An 18,449-nucleotide genomic window follows, 5' to 3' on the forward strand; every position below is an offset into this window, starting at 1 on the left:
GGCCAGGAGGGACAACGTCTGGACTGGGAGGGGCACCCCAGGACCCCCACAGACCAGCCTGGTCCATCCTTGCCCAGCAGGTAGCCCAGGAGAGGCGAAGGGGCAGATCTGGCCTTGCCTGGCCCCTGCTTCAAACTTGTATCGTTTCTGTCTCATTGAGCCGGAAACCTCCACAAACATCATTCACCGACCCACACAGTGACACAATTAAACCCATGGCAGATGTCTCGGCAGCATGAAAAGCCACCACCAGGGTCTCCCAGCCACCCCTACGTCCCACCCACGCTCACCAAAATCTACGTACACGAGCGGAGTAAAAGCCGAGGCCGTCGGTCCTGGGCATCACCCCCTGGGGCCCAGCTGCCAAGGGTAACGCGCAGGAGGGGGCGGGGGGCCGCCCGCAGCCACAGGGGCAGGCAGGAGCAGGGCCCCGGGCTGGCGCTGCTCTGCCGGCACTTTCTGAGCAGCCCCTCCGGGGAGGGAGGCTCCGGACGCCCAGCAGGGCAGCAGGGCCCCGAGCAGAGCCGGTGATGGAGGAAAACGGCCAACAGGAGGGCTGTCTCACTCAAGGGGCCGGAGGGGGGCCACCGCCCCCGTTTTCATCTTCCGGGACTTCCTCCATGGCTGCCTGTGTTTGCCGGGCAGGGGCTCTCAGACGTGGCTCTGGCCTTCAGGGCCTGGGAGGACCAAGGGCTGCCCAGAGCCAGCCCAACCGGGGCGGGGGGGTTCCTCCCACAGCCCCACCGGGTGCCGTAGGCAGACCCTGGGCCTGGCGCTGCTCCCTGGCGGGGGCGGGGAGGAGGGGTGTCCGGAGGGCCTAGGACAGGAGGACACTCGTGCCGCAGCGGAGAAGATGCGGCTGGGCCTCAGGGTGGGCAGCATCTGGGTCTCCGGGTGGCCTCGGCTCCCTCCTGGCCCGGACTCCGGGACTCTAGAGGGGGTGAGGCGGCAGCGGGGGCACAGAACTTGGGGCACGGGGGGCTCAGCCCTGCAAGCTGGCCCCTTCTTCTCCCTGGCAGCCCCCTTCTCTCCTCCTCTGGAAAAATCAACCCCCGACCCAGGGCACCGCCAGCGTGGGCTGCAGCCTCAGGGCTGGGCCCAGCCTGAGCGGAAACCACCTCCCCCGCCGGATCCCAGTGGCAGTGGGGCCTCTCCCGCCCACGGGCGAGGGCTCGGGGGCCTTTACGAGAAGGGGAGCAGGGAGGTCAGGGGCAGCTCCTTCTCGGCGAGCAGCGTGTCCCGCTTGAGGCTGCCGCCCTTGTTCACCACCTTGATCCTGAGCGCCAGCTTCCGCACGCTGGCCGGCCCCAGGCCGTCAAAGAAGAAGTCCTCGTTGAAGACGGGGTGGCGGCTGTTCTTCACGATGGTGCTGCGCTGCTTCTGCAGCTTGCCGGGCAGCAGGCACAGGCCCACGCAGCAGTTGATGCTGCGGGCGTCGCACAGCCGGTCGTAGAGGCCCTCGGCGGCCAGCAGGCGCACGCGCAGGCGGGCCTGGGCCGCCTCGTACTCGGCCAGCAGCCTCACGCTGCCCCGCGGGCCCATGCGCACCGCGTGCTCCGCGCGGGGCGCCGCGCCGGGCTCGGGCCCGGGCTCCGGGGTGGCCCTGCGGGGCAGGCGGCGCCGCGCCCCGGGGCTGGTGTCCGGCGTGCTGTCGTCGGCCGACAGGGAGCCGTGGCGGCCCACCGAGTGCTTGAGCTGGCTCACCTTGGCCTGGCCGTCCTGGGCGAAGCCTCGGAGCAGCGACACGGAGCGCGAGAGCAGGGGCGACCCGAACGGCGAGGACTCGGCCGAGGAGCCCGTGTCGCTCTCCCCGCCGCTGACGCAGCGGCCGGGGCTCATGAGCGCGCCGACGGCCTCCCTGGGCGCCGCGTCGCCCCCGTCGGCCTGGACGCCCCCCCGACGGCGCCGGGTGCCCGGGGAGCCCACCTGGGCCAGAGCCCCGTGCTCGCTGTGGAACAGGGACTCCTTGCGCCGCGTGTGGGGGCTCTCGGCCAGCGTGGCGAAGCCGTAGGACGTCTGGGCCTTGGGCACGGAGGGCAGCGACATGGCCCCCTGGGCCTGGGGGTCGGCGTTGGTGGCCGCCTCCTCCGCCGGCCAGTCCTCCGCGCTCTCGACCTGGATCACGTGCCGCGTGGCCGCCCTCAGCAGGCTCTTGCTCTCGGCGGCCAGCTTGGCGGGCAGCCGGGGGCTCCGGGGCGCGCGGCGGGGCGCGGCGGCCGCCAGGCTCTGCTCCGAGGCCGCGGGCCCCAGCTCGGCCGGCGCCTCCGGCTCCGCGGGGCCGGCGGGCAGCTTGGGGGGGATGAAGAAGTCCGGGATCTTGTCGGGCGTGAGCACGTTGCTGTACAGGGGCCCCTTGGCCGCCCTGTCCCCGCCCTCGCCACCCGCGGCCCCGTTGTCCCCCGAGCCGCGGAGCCGCTCCAAGAGCCACATGTTGGTCTTCTTCATGGGGGCGGGGTCTGCGGCCTGGGAAGAGAAGCGGGGGGCGGGAGCTGCAGGCGCCGCTGGACGCGGGGGCGGGAAGAGGGGCTCCCGGCACCTGCTGGGGGCGGCCCCGCGGGGGGCCCCGGGGTCCCGAGGCGCTGCGGCCCAGGAGGGGGGCGGGGCGGGCTCGCCCATCGTCTCCCCTCCGCAGAGGAATCGCGCTGAACTTCCAGGCGCCGAAGCCCCGCCGGGGCGGGGGGGGGCGGCGCCGACTCCCGGGGAGCTCCCAGGGGACCGCCGCTCCAGTCTCGCCCCCACCCCCGTTCTGAGGATCTCAGAGCGCTTTCTAAAGGGGTCCGCGCTCAGTGCGCGGGGAAGACACCCCAGGGCGCGCGGGGGGCCCCGGGGTGTCCCGGCTCCGCCGCCCCTCCAGCTCCCACCCACCTGTGGCTTCTCCCGGGCTGAGGGTCCGGGCGTCCCGGGTGGGGGAAGGAAGAGGGGCCGGGTCTGGGGGCTGATGGCGCGGCGGGCCGACCCCCCCCCCAGCCTCCGTGCCCCCCGCCCCCCGCCGCGAGGGACGCGGCTGCGGGTGGGGGTGGGGCCCCCGCGGAGGGCGGCGGGGGCCCGAACTCACCTGCCGGGGGTCGGTGAGCGGGGCTGGCTGGCCCACGGCCACGCGGGGTCTCGGCGCGAGGGCTGGGGGCGCGGGGACGCGGGGACGCGGGCGCAGCCTCGGGCGGCGGCGGCAGCGCAGTCGGACTCATTCACCGGCGGCGGCGGCGGGAAACCGCCCCGCGGGCCGCCGCGCCGCCGTATTCCTTCTAGTAGGGCCGCCCTCCGCCCCGCCTCGCTCGCCCGCGGCACCGCGCGGGCCGTCTGCGCAGCCACCCCGCGGGCCGCGCCGGGGAGCGTCGCTGGCACCCGGGGGGCTGGGGGGCGAGGGGTGAGGGAGGCAGGTGGTCGCGGTTGGCTGACGCCCCTGGAAACCCCGAGCCCCCGCCTCCGTTCGACTGCGGGCCGTTTCCCGACTTACGGTGGCGAGTGAAGGAGTAGCAGCAGCCGCGCAGCTGACTTTATTTATCGAGCGCTTTCTCAGCTCCTACCGTCCCCCCCGCCGGCTCATGCCCACGAAAACCGGTGGGTACGTGCTACGGCTGCCTCCAGTCTGCAGATGAGGCAGGCGGACAGGAGGAGGTAGCCGCTGAGACGCGGTCCTCCCTGCGAACGGACATCCGCTCGGCGCGGCCCCCCGAGAAGCCGCTCCGGGCGCTGCTCCTTTAGTCCCTGGAGGGAGGGTCACTGAGCGCCGAGCGGGTGCTGGGAACGCGGCCGGGGCTGGCAGGCAGCCGCCGGCTGTGTGATGCGGCCTGCGGGGAGGGTGCCGCTGCAGGGCTACGCAGGTAAACAGCAACTGCAGGTTCGGCGGCGCCCGTGACGAAAGGTAGCAGGAAAAACGTGACTGGGGAGAAAGGAGAGAGTAGCCCCTGCAGCTCACGTGGTGGAGAAACTGGCGAGGGCGAGACCAGGAGGCCCAGGCCTGGCAGCCCCGAGACCCCGGCGCTCTCGGGATCCCACCCTTGTGAATGCCGGCCCCAACCCCCTCTTCCTCCCTCCTTCCTCCCTCCCAGCCTCAGTTTCCCCTCTGGAACCCAAGGCCGACTGACCAGTCCCACGTCCAGCAAGATAATGCATTGCCAGGAGTGATGCAGGGCAGGGGATGCGGGGACCTTATTAAATGATGATATTGCAGGAGCCTCTTCTGCTCCAGAAGTGTCCCCAGGGTCGTCATGGCTGCAGCTGATAGGGGGGCCGATCTGCAGTGACTCGCTGGTTCAGCAGCAGAGCTTGGAGTGAGGTGGGGCTTAGCGTCCCAGTGTCCGGATGGGGAAAGGGAGGCTCCCTCAGGAGGCCTGTCTCAACTGTGCTCACCCAGCAAACACTGAGCCCCCCCTTTGTTCTGGGGGCAACACCGACATGGCCACACAGTCTGAGGAAGGAGGCAGATACCACTGCCGCCTCCAGGAAGCCTGCCCTGCCTGCCCCACATCACACCCAACAGAACCTGCTGACCCCCAGCTTCAGCTCTCACGAAGAATGCCCTCGAGCAATTCCTCAGTTGCTGTCCATCAACCCTGCTGGGCCTGGAGCTGCCAGAAGGGAGGGTTGTGGTGGCCTTATCCCTGCAGTGTCCCCAGGACGAGTAAGTGCCACAGTAGGAAGGGTAGCGCCTGGAACAGTGCTCTTTCTTCCCTGCAGGGCCCTCGAGTCACCTTCCTCCACCCCACGGACCAGGACAGGGGGGCCCAGGATGGCGAGGTGATCAGCTCAGGTGACAGGAACTCGATGACAGGCCAGCCTGGGTCCCGGGCCTTCACTCCCCACGCCCTTGCCTCACGGGGGTGGGGTCTGCTGCCGGCTGGGCTTGGGAAGGAGGCAGTGGGTTTACTCTGTGCTCGGCAGCTGGGACGCTCGTCTGGAGCCTCCTGATCCAGGTTCAGATCTGAGTGCCCGCACTTCCTGCTGTGTGGCTTCTGGCAAGTGTCCACATCTCTCTGTGTCCTCAGGGGTCCATCAGTGTAACTCCTGCCCCTGAATCACGGCATCAGAGTGAAGACTCCACAGAGTGAGGTACCACTTGCAAAACGCGTAGAACAGGGTCTAGCAACGTGCAAGGTGAGGGCTGGTTCCACGGACGCCGCTACTGCCGAGGGAAGGGGCTCGGGAGGGCGCCCCAGCCCTGACCCCCCACGCCTGGCTCAGCTGGAAGTCCCGCTATCCCCTCCCCACCACGTTGAGGGAACTGAGGCAGAGCAGGGAGGGTGGGGGAAGGACCCTGGGGAAGGTCCCAAAGGCCTGCCCTGTGGGGCTGCGGACCCCACCCTGGGAGGGGCCCTTCCGGCCGCTCAGCTCAGCTCTGAGCGGAATCCTCAGCTGGTGGGTGTGGCAGCCCCGTGCCCCGGGACCCCCGCCCAGCCGCAGCCTTCCTGGAAGCAGAGATGAGGAGACCACAGGCTCAAGCTGGGCAGGGGCCCCCCCTGTCCTGAGGCCTCCACTTCACGCTGGGTGGCCTTTGTCCTCAGCCCCTGCCTCAAGGACCCACTGAATGGGGAGCAGGGCATGGCATGTCTAAGGGCGACTGGGAGGAAGTACAGGGAGGTGGCTCGAAGGGCCCAAGATCTGAGCTCCAGTGCAGAGGGGCCACCTGCTGCCCCCGTGGCTCCAGGCAAGCAGCCTCCCCTCTGAGCTCTGCCTCCCTCCCTGGAAAAGGGAGCAAAGGCCCGTCTGCAAGCTCCCAGGAGGGACCCAGGCCCAACAAGGCACAGGGTAGCCCGCACTGGGGGAGGGCCACGACCCTCAGTTTACAGATCAGGAAATGGAGGCCCAGGGTCGCGGGACACCCAGTTCAGGGAAGGGCCTGCACAGTGGAGGGTGAACCTCCATCTCTGCTATTTCCCACCCCAAGGCTCCCTGAGGGCAAGGCTGGGGCAAGAGTGTTTGTTGACTGAATAAGCGAAGGTAGAACGGGGCAGCAGACAGCTGTGCGGGACCCAGGCTCCCAGCTCCTGTCACTGCGGGGGCACCCAAGCCTGGCTTTCCCAGCTTGGGGAGCAGGATGAGGGAGGTGATGGGGTTGGACTCCAGACTCTGCCGCCTCCCAGTGCCGTGGCCTTGGCAGCGACCTCGTCCCTCTGAGTCTGTTTCCTCGTCCGTAATGTGGGGAGAAGTTCAGGACCCTGAGTCTGTGTGGTTCTTAGCACATGCCCCGGGGAGGAGGCGGTGGGGGGACGCGAGATAGAGTCCCTGAAGGGGAGGCCTGGGCCTCAGAGGACCCAAGGGAGGGAGGGACGAAGGGCCTACAAACCTCCAGAACCGGACACTCCCCCACCGCGCCCCCCCAACCCTCCCGCCCAGCGCCTTCTCCCACCACCTCCCAGTCCCATCCTGTCCCCCACAGCTTCATCGCCACTTTGAGAATCTTATCACCTCTGTGCTTAAAAGGCCCTGAGCAGCTCTCCCTGGCACCAGGAATCTCCCAGCTGTGCAACCCCCCACATGCCACTGCCCCTCTGATCTCCCTTCCAACGCTCTGGCCATCCTTCTGTCCCCTGAAGAAGCTGTGCGCCACACACCCAGGGCCTTGCACACACCATCCCTTCCACCCACATCTCTCTCCTTCTCACTCAGGGCCTCCCTGTCCATCCTCCAGATCATTCCCACAGAGAAACCCTCCCAGATTTTCTGGGGCCCCTAAGCTCCAGGGCGCTTTCCTTCCCAGGGCTGTGATCATACGCTTAGTGGTGACCTGCTGATTAATGTCATTTGACAGACTCCACCAGAGCAGGTCTGTCCTGGCCACGGTGCATCCCCACTACCCAACAGAGGTCCTGGCTGACAAGAGTTGTTCATGAAGGGAGCTTAAAGGATATTAGGATAGGGGTGTGGATGGATGGACAAATGCATGGAATGAATGATGGACGGGCAGGCAGACAGCTGGATGTGTGTTGGACAGGTGGGTGGACTGATGAGGGAGATGGATGGGTGCGTGGGCAGGTGGGTGGATGGATGGACTGTTGGCTCTGTCTCCAGATTTGTGAAGTAAGAGACATGGCAGCCAGAGTCCCCTTCTGCCTCTGCCTTTTGATGGCTTCCCCCCAGTTACAGGCAGACCAGAAAGGCTTTGACTCCCCGCACCCGTACCAGGGCCCCCCAGGGCCTGGGGCAGGGCCTGCTGACAGCAGAAAAAGCACGGCCCCTCCCCAGAGCCAGACCCTGGGCAGACGGGGGGCCCCGCCCGGCAGGGATGCTGCGAGGCTTCGGGTGCCTCCTTGGGAGGGGTGCCTCCACGTCAGTGCGAGGAGTTGGAGGAGAGTCCTGGGGAGAGATGGGGGTCTCCCTGGGAAGGAGAAACCGTGCGAAGAAAGGTCAGGAGAGGAGAGCCGGGGCCAGAGCAGGGAGCTGGGCATGGGGAGACGTAGGGGCCACGAGGTCGATGCGGGGGCCCGAGGGAGAGCTGGGGGCTTCTCAAGATGAGGACGAGAGACACTGGGAGACCGAGAAGTCGGGCCATCTCTCAGGACGAGTAGGAGCAATTTGGAGAAGAAAACAGGGAGCTTTTTGCCAGGTATCCGGGGGTGTCTCAAAGGACAGAGGTTTGTAGCATTTGGGAGATAAACTAGGGTGTTCCCAAAGAGAAGCTGGCGTGTGCTTTACCTCAGGATGAAACGGAGGCTCTGGGGAGAGTCGGGGACTCGGCCACCCCCACAAGCGGCACAGCCAGGCCTGGCTCCCTCCGGCTTCAGCCCCGGGGAGGGCAAATCCGGGGCTGCCCTGGCTCCCCACCCAGGAGACTGACCTGGACCCCCACCCGCGAGGGCCTCAAAGCGCAGGCAGGCTCACACCCCACAGTCACTCCCAGGTTTAATGACAAACAGATTCCAAGTGTCCAGTCCAGGCCGACCGCTGGGAGGGCGGGGGCCTCCCGACCACCCCGACCCGGGGCCGCTGTCTGGGAGCCGCCCGGATGCCCCCACCATCGCAAGGCTGCCCCCACGTCAGCGGCAGCACTGCCCCGCCCCGAGGACCCAGAGCACCTCGATGCTCCCCACAAGCGACAGCTGTGCGCTCATGCTTCAGCCGGAATATCCGAGCCCCGCCAGGACAGGAATCCGTCTCCGTGCCAGGGAACTGGGGGCTCTCTGGTTCCAGGGAGGTGAGCTGATGTCCAGCCGGGAAAGGAAACGGTGCCTCCGTGTCCCATCAGGAAGCTGGGCCAGGGCTCCGAGACAGACCGCTGCTTTTTGATATATTTTCTTTAAAGGCGAGAAAAGGCTGTGTCTTTGGTATGTGCACCCTCACTCCAGGTGAGGAGTGGCAGCAGGCAGAGGGCTCGGCGGGAGGAAGGGGTCACGGGCCCCCTCTCCTGGCAGGACTGACCCAGCCCAGCCCGGGGCCGGCAGGAGAAGGAAGGTCTCAGAGACCCACACCGAGGAAGGGGAGACAGCGGCGGGTCTGGCCCGACCAGGGTCCAGAGAAAGGCTGAGGGGCCCCTGAGGCCACGACAGGGGCATCCGGGGAGTGGGGACAGGAGCCAGAGGCTGAGAACCGCCACCTGGGGGAGGAAGGGAAGGAGAGGTCAAGGGTCAGCGGAGACGGCAACCGGAGACCTGGCTTCAGGTGTCGGAGACCTCAGTTACAAGGCAACAAAGTGACCCGGCGACAGGCCTCAGGCGGAGGGCCAGGGTTCAAGTCCCAGCTCCTCCACGGCCTCGCTGTGTGACCTAGGGTAGTCCCCTAACCTCTCTGTGCCGCTGCTGCTTCCACAAAACGAGAACACCATTAACAGTGCCTGTCAGAGCCGTGTGGGGGTCAGTGAGGATGTGGGGAGGGCCGAGCACAGGGCCCGGACACAGCACCTTCTGCGTGAGCAGCTATGATCACCGCCATTGGCATTACTTCTCCGGTCGCAAACAACTCGGGGCACAGGAGGGAAGCAGGTGGGGCCCTGGCACGTGCCCGCGCACAACCCTGTGGCGCTGCAGATCGTTTCGGGGCTTCCACAGGACCACCCCGTCCCCGCAGCCCTTCTCCAGGCTGAGAGTCCCGTCTCCGCCTGCAGCCGAGGCCTGGCTGGGGGCAGGGAGCAGGCCAGCGCTGAGTGGGGGAGGAGGCAGGAAGAGACCGTTGTCATGGGGACGGGAGAGCAGCCCAACCTGGTCCAGAAGCGCCTCCCAGCCTTTGGGGAAATTCCACAGCCCCTTTCCCTCTGCGAGCCGACGCCCCTGCTCCCAGCTTCCCCAGCTTCCCCGCATCCCTGGGTCCTGCCTCTGCCTCCTCCCCAAAGACTGTGCCTGCCTCCCGACCCCTCTGCTCCCAGCTCTCCTCCCCTGCCTAGACAGGTCCCCGCCTCACCCCATGCCTCCCCACCAACCGCCAGAGACACCCTGGAATCACCCAGACCTGCCTGTCCCTCCCCCACTCAAGGCTTCCCGAGGCTCCAGAAGTGACAGGCCCAGATGGACCTTCTCACCCCACCCATGCAGCCTTGCGCTCAGCCCCAGCCCCAGCCCCGCTGCACCCGCCTCCTCCGGGGGATTTTTACCACCAGTTAAGCACGGAGTTACCATAACAACTCAGGGAGTGACTGCTGATGGGGACGGGTTTCCTCTGGGTGATGGAAGGTACGGAATTAGGTGGGGGAAGGTGCCACAGCTCTGCGAAGACCCTGAAACCCACTGAGCCTGCCCTGTAAATGGGTGAACTGGGTGGCATGTGCATCTCTCTCGATGTCCAAGGTGAGAAAAATCTGGAAGTGGGGGCCGGACGCACCTGGCTCAGGGCTCCCGCTTGACCATGCCACGCAGGTGCAGCTCACTCTCCGCAGCCACGATGGGCTGCCCGTTCTGCAGGTGGTAGTCGATGAGGTGGCTGATGCTCTCAAAGAGCACGTCCTTCGTCCGCACCTGCACAGCCAGAGGCCTCGCCATCAGCACCACCAGGAGCTCGGCGGAGAGGCGAACGCCCGAGCCAGCCCCAGGCCTGCAGATGGGAAGCTGAGCAGCTTGTGCTCGAGTCTGAGAACCGCCGGGTCAGAGACTTCAACCACAGAAGCAGCCTCAGAGTTCCAGAAACGGGTGTGGACACAGGCTCCAAAAGCACCAGCCCTGTGGGACCCCGCTTCCTATAACGGGTTGAATGGTGCCCCCCCCCCCCCGGAAAAAGATATGTCCACGTCTTAACCTCTGAAACCTGTGAGTGGGCTCTTATTTGGAAAAAGCTTCTTTGCAGATGTAATTGAGTTCACCTTGATGGACAAGGAAGGTGTGGTGCATATATCACGGAATATGACTCAGCCATAAAAAAGAATGAGATACTGCCATTTGCAGCAACATGGATGGACCTAGAGATGGTCATACTAAGTGAAGTCAGCCAGACATTGAAAGACAAACACCATATGACCTCACTTATAAGTGGAACCTAAAACAATGATACAAATGAACTTATTTACAAAACAGACACAGACTCACAGACATAGAGAACAGACCTGTGGTTGCCAAGGGGGAGGGGGTGGGGAAGGGCTGAAGTGGGAGCCTGGGATGAGCAGATGCAAACTATAACACACAGGACGGATACACAACAAGGCCCTGCTGTCCAGCACAGGGAACTCTATTGAATATCCTGGGGTAAACCATCATGGAGAAGAATCCTTATGAGAAGAGGAAAACTTAGACACAGAGACACAGGGAGAAGCCACGAGAAGACAGAGGCGGCGACTGGGTGATGTGTCAACAAGCCAGAGAACGACAAGAATTTCCCGCCACCACGAGAAGCTGAGGGGAAGGCCTGCACCCGATCCCCCCTCAGAGCCTCAGGAGGAACCAGCCCAGCCAACACCTTGGTGTCAGACGTCTGCCCTCCATAACCGGGAGAGAATAAATCTCTACAGTTTTAAGTTAGCCAGTTGGTGGTCATTTGGGAGGGCAGCCCTAGGAAACGAATACACCCCAGTAATCTTGCAGACACGGACCCTAAAAGCAGAAGCACCAAGTCTGAAGACCACCCGCATCTGAGAGTGAGGAAATCTCAGCATCCCTGTGTGCAGACCTGGATGCAACACACGCGCTGGCCACCAGCTGCCGCACACCCGTGGGCGGCACCAAGCTCGCTGGGCGCACACCACCTGGGCAGCGGGCTTGCAATGCACGTGCCCAGGTCCACGGCAAAGCACCTCCCTCCCGGGCACTGTGGACGGGACCTGGGAACTTGCACCTTTACCCAGTGTGTGAGGAGGTTCTGAAGCTTCTGCAGCTTCCTTCACCCTGAGATCCACCAAACAGAGAGGAAATCAGGCCGGGGGAGGGTGGACGTCACGCCAGGCAGGGGTCGCAGCCGTGAGCAGTGCCATCACACACCAATGAGGAGGTGGCTCAGGGAACTGACCAGACGGGGCTGGGGCGTGGCCCCAGCTGGGCCGGGCCGCACAGTCGCCACCGGAGTGTGGCCCGTACGGGGCACGGAGCACACGCAGCCCTCCAGGGCGGTGCTCAGGAGCCAGCTGGATGCGGTCAAAGCACCTGGTAAACTCTGAGAAGGCCCTTAACGCCCCATGGGCCTTCTCACTGGGAAACACCCTATAAAGCGCAAGGCCCTTGGACAACGGAAAACACTTCCAAACCCCAGAACTCCTTGTAAATGGGAAAGTGCCTTGTAAACCCTAAAATGCTTTAGGAGCTATAGAATATGCCAACCCTCACTGACTCAAGGCAGCTGCAAGATGCATCACAATTTACGTACAAGGAGAGGAAAATACCTCCAAGTTCAATGATGAGAAAATTCAAAGATGCAATTGATGGTTAAAAAAAAATCAAGACTTTAGAGATGTCAGAATGAGAGGGAAGTCTGTACCACAGGGCTGAAGCAATTCAGTCATTTGTAGGCCCTAAAACTCCTTGTAAATGGAGATGCGCTCTGTGAACGGTCAGATACGTTAAAGATTGAAACGGCTGTATTTACCACTCAGAGGCATCACTGTTTGTCAGGTGCATTAGTGATGACAGAATGGGGGGGAGTGCATCTTACAATGAATGGAATATGGTCCTTTGTAAGCCCTGAAAAGCCTTGAGGTTGGAAAAGGGTTTGTAACCCCTCCAAATGCTTCATAGACTGGGACATCCTGTGTAAAACCGAAACGTCTTCTAGAACTGGAAAATGCTTGGTAAATCCAAAGCACCGGGTAAAGAGGAACGGAATCTGAAAAACACAAGGGGCTCTGCACGCTGAAAACTACGTCATTAACCCTAAGGGGCGCTCAGAAGGTGGGTGCCCCGGGCCTCGGGCGAAGGCGCGAGGCCATCCCTTCCCCGCCCCACACCTGCCCCCCAGGCCCCACCCCACACCTGCTCCCTGCGCATCTTCGCCCCCGCCTCGCTCCCCCACCCTCGGCCCCCGCCCCACCTTACCACGCCCTCGGGGTCCACGAGCAGCAGGTGCTTGGGCTGCCCCGCGTGCATGCCGGTGAGGACGTACTGCCCGGGGTTGGTGACACTGTCCCGCACGAGGAAGTCGCCGTCCGCTCGAAGCAGCCTCTCCGCCGCCCGACGGCTCATCTGGCCGTGGTACCAGGGCTCCTGCCGCAGCTGCTCCTCCGTGGGGGCGATGGGGGCCCGGCGGGTGGGGGGGCTGGGCCACTGGTCCGCCACGGGAAGGGGGGCTGCCGCCGCTGGGCCCACCGCCACGGAGCACTCGTGCAGCCTCAGGGCATCCTCGAAGGGTCCTGCGGGGGAGGACGGCGTGTGTGGGAGGGGGTCGGCCGGTGCCTCCTCGGGGAGGGAGGGGCCTGGGCTGGGGGAGGCTGCTCCTTCACCTTTTACTGGTCCTGTTAGTAACTCCATATATTCTGTTGGGTTTTCTAAGCATATGCAGAGAACGAGCATTTCTTTCTTTCCAATGAGCACACCTATTCCCTTTTCTTGTCCTGTTACGCTGTCGTCCTTTCCAGGGCCTCCTGTGTCATCATCTCCTCTGGCCGCGTGGGCCAGGACCTCCACTACATGCTCCCCCTCGCTGGTAAGCAGCAGGCCTCCCTTCCTCTTCCAAGCTCTGAGGGAAAAGGTCCCGATGGTTTGCATACGTTTCCTGAGGCTCCCAGCAGGCACCAGTGGGACACGGTGCAAGCCGGTCGCCCTCTCTGAGCGGTGGCCGCATAGCTCAGACGCCCTGGAGTGCGGCCTCACAGCCCTGAACCCTGCCCCTGTGTCTCTGCTTTGCGCTCTGCGCTCGCCCACTCGTGGTCCCTCCGGATCCCTCCTCCCTGGCTCCTCCAGGGATCTGGCGGAGGCTGGCCCAGCCTCCCGCTCCCGGGGCATGTGACCAGTCCCGGCCAATCAGCACATTCACCTCACACTCCCGGCCCAGTGATTGGATGGGGGGGGTGCGCACATGACCCCAGGAGGGCAAATCAGAGGCAACCCCGGGGTTTCTAATGGGAGCCTGGCAACAAGCATCCCTTTCCCCATTGGGGTTGCTGGACCATCTGGCTGGCCGCCCAAGGGGACAGCCTGCCTCAGAAGTTCACACCCGGAGCACCTCCTTTCCCATCTGAAACTGCTGTGAGGAGCCAGCGGGCCACAGCAGGTGCTCACGTCACTACTGCGATGACAAGAAATCGAGCTGTCAGATGGGGAGGAGGAGGGGGGCTTTGCAAACGGTGAAGGAAGAGATTTCCAGTGGCTTGGGAGTTCTTCAGGGACCTCCACCTAGGGAGGTGTCCTGGGGGAGGGAGAAGGCGCCGCCAGGGCCAGCATGGAGCCCACACGCCCACAGCGCTTGTGGAGGAGGACGGAATCGATGTTGTGGGAAAGGAGGGTATTTTGGATGTAAACCTCCTCCATCACACGGAGCCCCCCCTCAGGCTGGGGCATCCAGAGGAAAGAAGGTATGGGCTCCACCATCCGCTAGTCCCTTGATCAAGATGTGGACTAGGCCTCCCTCCTCAGACTGGGGAGCCCCACAGAGAGGAAGCCGGGTTACCCTCAAGAGACTGGAGGGTCCCACGGAGGAGGGAGTCCCATGGGAAGCACACTCCACCCCCCTCCCATAACCTGGGGAGAAGTCCCAAGGGGAGGACGCAGGGCCTCCCCCATCAGGCTGGCTTGCCCCCACTTACGCATGTCGAACAGGTCCTTCTTGGGGCTGTCCTCAGGCTGCAGGGGCTCCGCGCCGTCCAGACCCTGCGTGTTGACGTACAGGTGGTCCTCGTAGTCTCGCGGGCCTCGGGCATCCGCCTGCATGTAGCCGTCCCCGGGCGGGGCTGGGGTTGGGGAGCCGGAGGGGAGGGGCGCGGGGTCAGCCGGGGGGGGGGGGGCCTCAAGGGGAGGGGCCGGGGGGAGCCCCGCCCACAGCCGTCTCCCTCCAGGACGGAAGCCCGCGTTTTTGCACAGCGAGCTCAGGAGTGAAAACCGGCCGAAGAGCCCGGCCCGGGGCTGTGGGGGCGCGGAGGTCCGCGGGAGCCGCCCAGCCAGCAGAACCCCCCCCACACACACACTCCCAGGACCGTCTGCCAAGCAGGCAGGTGGCCCAGGGGCCAGAGCTTCCCAGCTTCATGAGAAGGCAGAAACCCCGATGTTTGTGTTACATCTCCACGTTTAAAAAATAATAAGAAAATTCTGCCCTCCCTGTAATTATGTTATCAGCGTGATACACGGTCAGACCATTTGTTTGCTTGTGTTCTATTTTAGGGTTTCCTTTCTCTTCTTTTTTCAAGTTTGTTTTTGAAAAATGTGTAAAGCATTTGCATGGTTCAAAGACACACTCCATGAACAGGTGTCCTTGAGGGGGTTTCTCCCGCGGCCCTCAGCACCCGGCCCAGGTCTGCTGAATGCTCACTGGTTTGCCTCTGCCCTGTCCCCAAGGCCTCCCCTCCGTGTACTCTCAGACTGTTGGATTTTCGCGGACCCAACAGGTGAGAAATGGCATCCCGGGGGAACTTAATTTCCATTTCTCTTATTTTGAGCAAGGTTGAGCATCTTTTCCTAGGTTCAAAGGACATGTGTGTATTTTTTCCCCCAGAACTGTCAATAATTTCTAAACGTCTCCATTTTTAATCCCTGGCAGGGAAATCATCTTTTAATAGCCTGTGGCCAAATCCAGCCCAAGGGCCTGCAGCTTCAGTCTCCACTTTATACCAGTTACATCCTTCACCCTCGCAGACACCTGGGCTCCCAAAGCAGCTCCACCCTCTCTGGGCACGAGCAAGTGAGGTCGCCTGTCAGCGCCTCAGTCTCCTCCTCTGCCAAATGGGGAGAACAGGAGTAGCTGCTTCACAAGTAGGGGTGAAGATGAAAACCTCTGGCAAAAGCTATGGTTCAATGAGTGCTAATGCTGTTCCAGCCCTGGGGGGTTGATGGGGGCAGAGGGGCCTCAGCCCAGGCTTCCCAGTCTGCACAGGGGAGGCACAGATTTCCCCAGCCTCTTATAATCAAGGTCAGGTGAGAAGGAAGAAACCTGGGTTGCAGGAGTCCAGAGAGAAAATTCCTGGGCATTGGAGCTGGGGCATTGACATATTGGTAGGAGTTCTTGGCCAGAGATTTAGGAAAGGCACGATAAGAAGTGATAACATCATGTGCAAAGGCTCAGGAGTAGGAAGTGCTAGTGAGCCCTGGGAGTCAGGCCTTAGCAGCCCATGTCCCTGAGAAATAGCTGACCAGGGCCAGATGGTGGCTGGGCACCTGCTGGGCACCTAATGCCATGCATGTACTTTAACAACAGGCGCTGGCAGCCAAGAGGGTTCTGATATTCAGCAGTGAAATGCCCAGATGGTTTGGGAAGATCTAAAAAATAAAAAAGCTCCACACAGATGTCAGCACGGCTGTGAGGAAACAGGCAGCCTCCGCAGGGCTGGTGGGCAAACACACCACCCAGCCACATCGGGGAGCTGACTGACAGCTTCCCTACTGTGACTGAGCCGTGCACTCCGTCTACAGCCCAGCATCCGTGGGAGGGACACACAGGGGTCCAAGGCAGTGTCTGCCGCCCGTCAAGAGGGGGCCACGTGGACAAGCAACTCCAGGGACAGGGGACTGGCGTGCAGCTGCACAGAAGAGCACACGACACAACCGGAGCCCCGGAGAGACCGAGGTGCCCGCAGCCCGCCTCGGGGGTCCTCCTTCCTCTGGGTACCTGTTTGTATGAAGGCTAAAGGAAGACACAGACGTGCCAAGGTCGGGGTGGGGGGAGGGTGAGCTCGCCACCTCGGAGCTGGGACAAAGGGGCTCACAGGCTGAAAGCTCAATCTTTTTGTAAAAAGCTCACAGTACCTGGTGGGAATGTAAATCCAAAGGCAGCTGTGCAGTTTCTGTCACACGGAACAGCGGCCGCTGTCCCAGGCACAGCCTCTACTGAGACCCCTGCACACTCACAGCTACTCCCACACCCTTGCCGTCATGGCAAACGCCTGGAAAGTGCCCGCATGTCTGAGCACGGGGCAGTCCCTCACACAGCAGGGGAGCACGCCGCAGTGGAAAAGAAGGGGGGTGGCTGCCGTGCCCTGATGTGGGAAGGATTCCAAGCCGGGCTGCAGGCAAGGTGGAGGGGCGGATAATACGCCCCCACCTATAAACCGGGGAGAGCCACATATGTCTGAGCTGACTTGAAGGTGCACGCAGAATTCTGGGAAGATAACGGAACCGCCTAACAGTGCTCGCCTGATGAGGGAGGTGGATAAAGCAGACAGGGGGAGGACTGACTTTGCACCGGATGCCTTTTTTACACTGGTGCTTTGAACCATGAGATGCAGTATCTACACCCAAAATGCACGGAGACTGGTCTGCACAGAAAAAAAAGCAGACGCTGTCACATCTCTGAGAGCTCGGAGTGAATACAATCTCATCGGTGAAAGTGGAGTGACACAAAGAGAAGCGGTGAGAGGGGCTGTGGGGAGCCGGGGGGGACGGCTCGGCCCCCCACAGTCCAGAGAGCAGCCGACCGTACCTGAGGGAGCCACGTCCCACTGCAGGCCGCGGGCGTCCCTTCGAGCAGGAGATGCTCCCTGAAAAAGAGAGCGAGGGGTCCTCCTGCGCGGTGCAAGCCCACCCCGCAACATCCCACCCCGCCCCTCCCGATGGGCCCGCAGCACCCCCTCCTGACAGCACGGCACCCTGGCCTCCCGCCCCAGCCCTACTTCGGTCAGATCCGAAGCTCCGCTCTGCCGCCAGCCCCCACCGCCCAGCCTCGCTCTGCCGCGGCCCCCGCACGTCTCTGCAGCAGCCTCCCCCCTGGAAGGCCTGCCCCGCACGGGCTGCCCCGTGCCAGCACGTCCCTCCTGCACTGCTCCCCTGGGCAGCTGCTGTTCCTGTCCGGGCCTGGCCCAAACTCTGCCCTCAGGGACGTCCTCCCGACCACAGACAGTCAGTCTTCCTGGTGTACACCCTCACTACCCTCCTTGGAAGCCCTGATCCCATCCCCGCGGTAACCACGTCCTCAACGTCTGAGACGGGAATCCCGACGGACGTGTCCAGAATCGGGCCGGGCAGATCAGGGCGGTCTGGGGAGGAAGGGAGGAGGGCGGGGGGCAGGAGAGACCCTCCTCTGGGATCGCGGAGGACAGGAGCAGGAGGAGCTGGGGGTCAGGCCCCCGGCGTCGGCCCCCGGGACGCCCTCCCTGCAAGGTGCACGGGGGGCTGACCTGGCCGAGGGCCCCGAGGGCGCAGGGCTGCGTGAGGGCGAGCCTGGAGTCCACCAGCCCCCCCAGCGGCGGCTCCTTCCCGGGGATGCTGTTGTAGTAGCTGTGCTCTGCCACCTCCTCGTCCCCCCAGGCCGAGTCCTCCATCCCGGTCAGTCTGCGGACACAGAGCGAGCGCGAGCACGGGCCGCGCGACGGGAGGAGGAGGGGGTCCCGACGGGGCGCCGAGGCCTCCGGGCTGCGCTCTGCGAGGTGCGGGGACGCCAGGCCCGGGGACCCCGACCCCACCTCCCACCCGCCGAGGGTGGCACCAGGAGCTGTTGCTGAAAGCGGATCCTGCACGAGTCCCAGCGCGCCAGCTACACCACGGCAGGGCCTCAGCAAAGCTGGCCTCCACCCCTTCGCCCACTCCGGCCCCACGGGGAGCCAGGGCGCCGCGCGGGCGGGCACCCAGCACCGGGAAGCCGCGGCTTAGGGTGGCGACGCCCCACAGCATTTAAAACGCCCTCGCCTCTGACCCTGAATGGCGCCTTGGAAATCTGTGCCTTGCAGGCTCATCCAGGCGGGTAGGGCTCCTAAAGGCAGAAGAGGGGGAGCCACGGACGGCCCCTCCGTCAGGGAGGGACAGACAGCAGGTTGCAGCGGGGGCCCGGGAGCAGGGCCCCGTCGCCAGGAGGAGGGGGCGGAGGCCGCCCCAGGTGAAAGCAGCGTGCGCGTGCGAGGGGCGTGCAGCCCCATGCGACGGCCACGGGGGCGTGTCCAGCTGTGCACGCCTGCCCCTCATCGGTGCATATCAGGCTTCTAACAAATTCACTTATTCACTACTTATTCTAACCAGTTCCCTGTCTGTTCA

The 18,449-nt window shown here is 63.9% G+C and overlaps 2 protein-coding genes across 3 annotated transcripts in view; both read right to left on the minus strand.

Moving 5' to 3' along the window:
* Nucleotides 1-565: 565 nt before the first annotated feature.
* On the minus strand, nt 566-2,445 carry C2CD4C (C2 calcium dependent domain containing 4C). Its single transcript, XM_057709961.1, has 3 exons — nt 1,187-2,445; nt 745-931; nt 566-628 (listed from the first exon to the last, which is right to left on the minus strand). The coding sequence occupies exons 1-3, from the start codon at nt 2,443-2,445 to the stop codon at nt 566-568; spliced, it is 1,509 nt and encodes a 502-aa protein (XP_057565944.1).
* Nucleotides 2,446-8,385: 5,940 nt separating this feature from the next.
* SHC2 (SHC adaptor protein 2) overlaps nt 8,386-18,449 on the minus strand; it is a 29,313-nt gene continuing 19,249 nt past the window's right edge. Inside the window, exons 8-13 of one of the 2 annotated variants that reach the window (XM_057710222.1) lie at nt 17,600-17,753; nt 16,906-16,963; nt 14,084-14,227; nt 12,378-12,691; nt 9,748-9,881; nt 8,386-8,530 (exon numbers count right to left, since the gene is read on the minus strand). In XM_057710222.1, the coding sequence (XP_057566205.1) occupies nt 9,753-9,881; nt 12,378-12,691; nt 14,084-14,227; nt 16,906-16,963; nt 17,600-17,753 (799 nt within the window). In that variant the 3' untranslated portion in view covers nt 8,386-8,530; nt 9,748-9,752. Of the gene's footprint in view, nt 8,531-9,747; nt 9,882-11,659; nt 12,169-12,377; nt 12,692-14,083; nt 14,228-16,905; nt 16,964-17,599; nt 17,754-18,449 lie in introns of those variants that run through there. The other variant, XM_057710221.1, reaches the window with a different exon arrangement.

Source organism: Hippopotamus amphibius, chromosome 15, assembly GCF_030028045.1.
Source record: "Hippopotamus amphibius kiboko isolate mHipAmp2 chromosome 15, mHipAmp2.hap2, whole genome shotgun sequence".
In the NCBI taxonomy this organism is placed as follows: domain Eukaryota; kingdom Metazoa; phylum Chordata; class Mammalia; order Artiodactyla; family Hippopotamidae; genus Hippopotamus; species Hippopotamus amphibius.

Excerpts from the sequence above, each read along its gene's own strand:
- C2CD4C (XM_057709961.1), bottom strand. The coding sequence starts at position 2,445 with ATGAAGAAGACCAACATGTGGCTCTTGGAGCGGCTCCGCGGCTCGGGG. Across the intron at positions 932-1,186 it reads ACCTCCCTGCTCCCCTTCTC|AGTCCCGGAGTCCGGGCCAG; the intron begins GTAAAGGCCCCC and ends CACCCCCTCTAG. Across the intron at positions 629-744 it reads GGGTCTGCCTACGGCACCCG|GCAGCCATGGAGGAAGTCCC; the intron begins GTGGGGCTGTGG and ends CGGCAAACACAG.